Source organism: Cryptomeria japonica, chromosome 5 (genome assembly GCF_030272615.1).
Source record: "Cryptomeria japonica chromosome 5, Sugi_1.0, whole genome shotgun sequence".
Lineage (NCBI taxonomy): Eukaryota > Viridiplantae > Streptophyta > Pinopsida > Cupressales > Cupressaceae > Cryptomeria > Cryptomeria japonica.
The window spans coordinates 131,086,626-131,092,625 of record NC_081409.1 but is presented as its reverse complement, the minus strand read 5'-3'; the positions used below and the strand labels follow the sequence as shown (position 1 = coordinate 131,092,625).

The 6,000-nt window shown below is 36.9% G+C and overlaps 1 protein-coding gene across 1 annotated transcript in view; it reads right to left on the bottom strand.

The window, feature by feature from the left end:
* Window positions 1-673: 673 nt before the first annotated feature.
* Window positions 674-6,000, bottom strand: part of LOC131076614 (plant cysteine oxidase 4) — a 37,587-nt gene continuing 32,260 nt past the window's right edge. Inside the window, exons 2-5 of the mRNA XM_058013890.2 lie at window positions 1,890-2,083; window positions 1,560-1,719; window positions 1,217-1,429; window positions 674-1,099 (exon numbers count right to left, since the gene is read on the bottom strand). Coding sequence (XP_057869873.2) covers window positions 984-1,099; window positions 1,217-1,429; window positions 1,560-1,719; window positions 1,890-2,083 — 683 coding nt within the window. The 3' untranslated portion in view covers window positions 674-983. The remainder of the gene's footprint in view (window positions 1,100-1,216; window positions 1,430-1,559; window positions 1,720-1,889; window positions 2,084-6,000) is intronic.

Sequence of the window (6,000 nt, the reverse complement as noted above, 5' to 3'; positions counted from 1 at the left end):
GATATCAAAATTGTTGTAGGAATTTGGTAAGAAATCGAGTTTTAGCCAATCATCATCAAGGGTCTATATATATATTCTTACAACAGAGAAGATAATGGTAAATATCTGGAAGACAACGCCAAATGTGTGAGAATAATCCAAGCTGCGATGGTAAATATGGACTTGCATAGTTGCTTGTTATAAAGTAACATGCAAATGAAATTGCGCCCAAGATAATTGATGACAAATGTGGACTACATTTGGCAATAACTGTTTTCACTGGCGTTCCTTGCTATCTTAATAGAAAATGATACTAATAATAGATTATAAAGATATGACCTATCTCAACAACTAACTTGATTATACTGCAATGAACTATTGAACATCCATCTTATATATTTTAGAATACTGGAGATGAAGTGCGTGCATAGAGGAGAAAGCGTGTGTTTCAAACACAGATTTTACAACACAAGAAAAGATCCAGTAACCCTAACATTTTTAGCCAGCCAATGATTTGTAGCAATGGACCATCCAAATACCCAAATACAAATTCAACGACTGTGGCATAATAAGAACTGTGGCAAAAGCATTAACACAATTCCCAGCCATCTCTACCGTGTAATAATTTCTTTCTACTCCATATACAAAATGGAGACTTATGTAAATCTTGTAAGCATGGCACAATCTAAGAGCGTGGGCAAGAATTTCTCATTACATTTATCAACAAGTGAAAATTGTTTCATATCTACAGGAGTGCATATCATTAAAATACAACTTCGTTGTACACTTAGAGAATGAACTCTAAACGGGATTCAACGTACAGCATAATAGAATGTCTCATGCCTACATGATCAGTTCCTACAGTGACCCCTTTAGGAGTTGCAAGTAAACCATTTTTCGTCATTGAAGTCGAGACCATCCATATGGAAATGACAAGATTGAAACTGTATACTCGAGAATGGATTCTGCCATTTTAAGACATCAACAATATACATTCATAGTCATCAAGGCTCAATTCTTGGGCCCATGTATTGTCCCCCTTTAACAAAAAAGTCATCTGGCCTTTCTATCTCCTCCAACCACACATAACTTTGTTCATCGTCACATGCATTTCCATTCTCTGGAAAGGAATAAACATATAAGAAACTGTGTCAGTCAAACAGCCACGGAATGTACCTGAGCAAAATTTCAGTATTTTAGAGAAAATATTTAAAATTCAAAAAGGGTTTGTAAGTACCAGAGAGTCCAGGTTGTCTTGAATATGGATAATCCCGATAATATGTGCAATGTCTTCCATCCTTATCAGAATAAGGAGGAGCAAGAACATCAAGTACAGCACAAGAGGTCACTGCTGTGAACGAATGTATATTACCTCCAGTTCTTGGACATAATATAGAAGGTTCACAGGGGGATGAATAAACTGTATTAACCTTTTTTTTGGCTAATATTGCTGCAAACAATTGGGAGATAATATCAGTACATGTCCTAGCAAGAAAAGAAACATGTATTTACCAAAAGAAACTAACCAAAATTGGATAAACTTTCAGAAAGTTAAAAACAAATTGGCAAAAGTACTCTACATTGTGGAGGATCAGAAATATGTTGGATGTCTTGAGGCAATTCAACACAATCATAAGATTTTATATGCATCGACCCATAAAGAATCTTGCTTAAGACGGTCATTCCTGGATGATTGTGAAGAGGAAGAACACCTGATTTTGGAAGACAAAATATACCAATCTGCAGAAGTAACAACATTAGCAAAATTGGCAACTTCAGTAATTAACAGACAAACTGGACCACTAGTTTGCATCCTTTTCACACTATCAGATTCCAATAATGATGATGAAACAGGGCACATCTAAGAATGGTTTAAATTTTAGAGTAATGCTGTGCAATTACTTACGTACCGAAAAACTATCACATTCATAAACATGCAAGTATGTGATAGGTGGTGCAAATTCAGCTCCTTTGTTGACAGGTCCTTTGTTGACAGGGCGTCGGCCCTTCCCCTTTCGCATTGTTGGCCGCCCAACAGGTGTACTGCTTACATCCTGTACTGATGCAACCTCTTTGAGCCCCAGATCAGAAGGTTTAATTGTATCTGAACACACAATGACATAATTCAAACATCAATACACCTGTCTTCATTAACATAGAAAGTCATCAGCACCATGCAACCCCTGGAAAGCTAAGGCTATAAACAGCTACTGTTTACCACCAGTTTCCTAAATATTTTTAAGTAGCTTGTCAATGTGTTGATGCTCATACATATTCTTATTTTTAGCTTGAAAATGTGGTAAGAATTATACTGTGACTGCAACCAAGTAGGAGTGTTACAAGAAGGAAATCCCAGGTTCAATTCCCCTAGGAACTACTAAGCAAGCTCCTGTTGTGTTAGTGCATCAAAGGTTAAATTGCATGTTATGTGTGCCTAGGGAGCTAGCCTCTGTTTACGTCCCAAATGTTGAGGATTCCTCAACTCACTTGACCAATTAAAGAAAAATGCAACACAAATCAGTAGGGTGATATGATCAGAATAACAGGGAAAGTGATCACTCAAGCATCAAAAATTAAAACCACCACAAAAATGTTAAATTCTCTAAATCATGGTAAACAGATCTGCACTTGATATCTAATTACTACAGGAATAAAACAGAAATTAAAACCTATCAAAACAACTTTATCAAGAGTCTATTAACAAATAGTAAAATACTATAGAAAACAATAAACAAAACTGAACGATTGACTGCCAAACCCTTGTCACTGTTTTTCACTAATTCTGAACATTAAATTTCATACAGAAAATAAATAAACTTCTCTCAAAATTTTGGAACTCTGCCCTTTCAATTTACAGATCTGAGAAAGGCGTACATAAGAGTTATCAAACTCAAACTCATACTTCAAACCAAAGATCTACATGATCTGCGTGAAGGGATGAAGTAATACACTCCAAGAGAGCTTCTCTTGGAATTTGCACCCTTAGTTAATCAAGAGTACACTTAACTGAAAATATGACTTTAATTTAACTCCTCACTTAAACTAGAACTGAGAGATAATCTTACTTTAAATTATCTATCGAAGGATGCCTCTCAAAACTTGGACTTGAACTCAAATCTTATTTAACTACAGCTGCATCCTAACTAAACTGTTGTAGAATACTTATCCTAATAGCTTTTGTAACAATCCCTCTTACCAAGGAAAGTACTCTCAATTACACCAAGCTATTATATGAATATCTCATATTTTCCTTTTGGAAGAGGCTTAGTCAAGAAATCAGCAACTTGCTGATCTATTGGAATGTACTGCACAACCCCAGCTCCCTTCTGAACCATGAAGCGGTACCTGATCTCAATATGCTTGTATCAATCATGAAATACTGGATTTCAGAGAGTTCGATACAAATCTGATTTGTGAGCTCTGCTAGTAACTTGAGAGTCAGATGGCTTCACAATTAGCAGAAGTGCTGCCATAAATTCTAATGCTGTTGAACTGAGTGCTACAAAAGTCTATTTCCTGCTGTACCAGGAAACCATACTTGAACCTAAACTGAAGCAACACCCTGAAGTGCTCTTCCTATCACTAGCACTACCTGCCCAATCAGAATTTGAAAAACCATATGGCACCAAGTCTTCATTGGCAACATATCTTAGCCTGAAATGCACCATGCCCTTCAAGTGTCCAACAACATGTTTTACAGCAACCCAATGAACCTACCTCAGCTAAACAATGTACTGATTGATTCAAGGTGTTAACTGCAAAAAAAATGCCAAGCTTGGTATTTATCAAGTACAACGGAACCTATCAGTTGTCTGCGCATAGATTGATCCATCAAATTTGAATTGGAATCAACAAATGACTTTAGATTTGCTACCATAAGCGTAACCATAGGGGTAGCCATGGGCTTCCAATCCATCATCTGAAATCCCCTCAGAATCTCAACTACATACTTATACTTTCCTTGTCCATGGAAAACTTCACCTAGATTTTGCCATACTTCCAGAACCAAGAAGTATTGCATTGAACCAATGACTTTCATATCAATTTCTTTTGTCAACTCTTACACCATTTTATGAGTTTCTTTGAGCTTTTCTTGTAAGTATTAAATCGTCTACATACAAGACTAATACAAGTGGTTTAGAATTCAATCATATAGTAAAGATTGGAATTTATGTCTATCTTAATGAAACCCAAACCTGAAAAATATTTATCAATCCTCGAGTACCATGCACAAGGTGACTATTTCAGATCATAAAAGGCCTTTAATCTGCAAACATGGTTCTCAGACTCATGCACCCAAAAGCCTCTTGGCTGGTTTATGCACACCTCCTCAATAAACCCATCAAAAAATGTTGTCTTCCCAACATTTGATATAAATGCCAATCAGAGGCTCCTGCTAAAGACATAATAAATATGATAGAGGTATATCTAGATCTAGAGAAAAAGTCTCCTTGTAGTCAACTCCCTCTTTCTAGGAAAACCATCTAGCCACAAACCAATCTTTGAATTTTTATATGCTGACATCTGCTACATGTTTCATCTTGGCATCATCCCAAACCTAGCAACTCCTGAAGGCTCTACATTGATGACGGAAGACAATAGTCCCACATAATTTGGGAATTTCTTGGGAGGATGACTTACTCAAGTTAAATTCATAGGAGTTCCAACTTGCTCTTGCACCTCCTGTAGTGTCTAGGTGAACCATATAGGCTTTATGGCGAAATTATATAGAAAAGTGGTACCCTTTGCACCTGCGGAACCTTGCTGTTCTGAATCTGCTTTTTCTTATTTCTGCAGATCAGCTTTTGGCTAGCATGTTCCTCGACCTCTGTGTTCAATGCTAGAGGTTCATTAGACTTGGAGGACCATGCATATTCATCAAAATTGACATCTCCACCCACAACCACCTTCCACTAAGATGAATGTCGATTCTAAAAATTTTGAGATACCCTTCAAACTAGAAGTTTCCAACCTAGTCCTTTTCACATCAAAGATTTAAATGTAAACAGGACAACCTAAAACACAAAGATGTGCTACTTGAGGTTTGTCATCTATAAATGGCTCTTTTGGTGTCTTGTCCTTCAACACTTTTGAGGACACCTATAAGATATGCTTCTACCCAAAGATACATTGGTAGATCTAAATCATTGATTATATATTTGGTTGTCTCTATGATAGATCTGTTCTTCTCTGCAACCCCATTTTGCTGAGGATTGTAAGGTACTGTTAGCTTCCCTGCAAAAAGTGTGATACTCCTTGGAGGTATACTCCCCTCCATTGTAAAACCTTAATACCTGAATCTTCTTTCCTGTTTGATTTTCTACGAGAGCTTTAAACTCGTGAAACTTTCCAAAGACCTCATCCTTGGTTTTCATGAAGTAAATTTAGGACTTCCTTGAATTCTAAATAAAAGATACGTAGTATATGTTCCCTAATAAGGAAGCTGAAGACATGGGCCCACATACATTTGAGTGGATTAGATCAAGAGAGATTCTTGATCTATGTGTTGGGACTTAAACTTGTAATGCCAAATGTTGCTCGAGTCCCAAACCCTTTATGCACTTGCCTCATTTTGCCCATCACATAGACCCGATTTGAGAAATCTTTGTATGTATCTCCATTTGTCAAATTTGCCTAAGTAGTGTCCTCTTCATCCCCCATGTGCCTATCAATGTGTTGGATGTTGAAAAAATCCAAGAAAATTCTAAGTATGGTATGTTTTTGGGTCTTTTTCTCTAAGGGTAGGTTGTCAAATTTTTGGGGTTTCTCTTAAGTTCTTAACTACGTACCTTTTTCCATAGTACCCACAAAACCTCATCTATTTACTTTAAAGTCCTTTCAGCACTGAATTTTCAGCCATCCCTTTCCCTGAGTACCCATTTCTTGTCATCTCCAATCCCAGATCCCTAAAACTCTGAAACTCTCACCCTTCATGACCAAATTTAACACATCAAAGTCCATCTAAGTCTTTGCCTTGTCCGCCTTATTTGCTTCAAAAGTAAAATTGGCTAACGAAAGGAA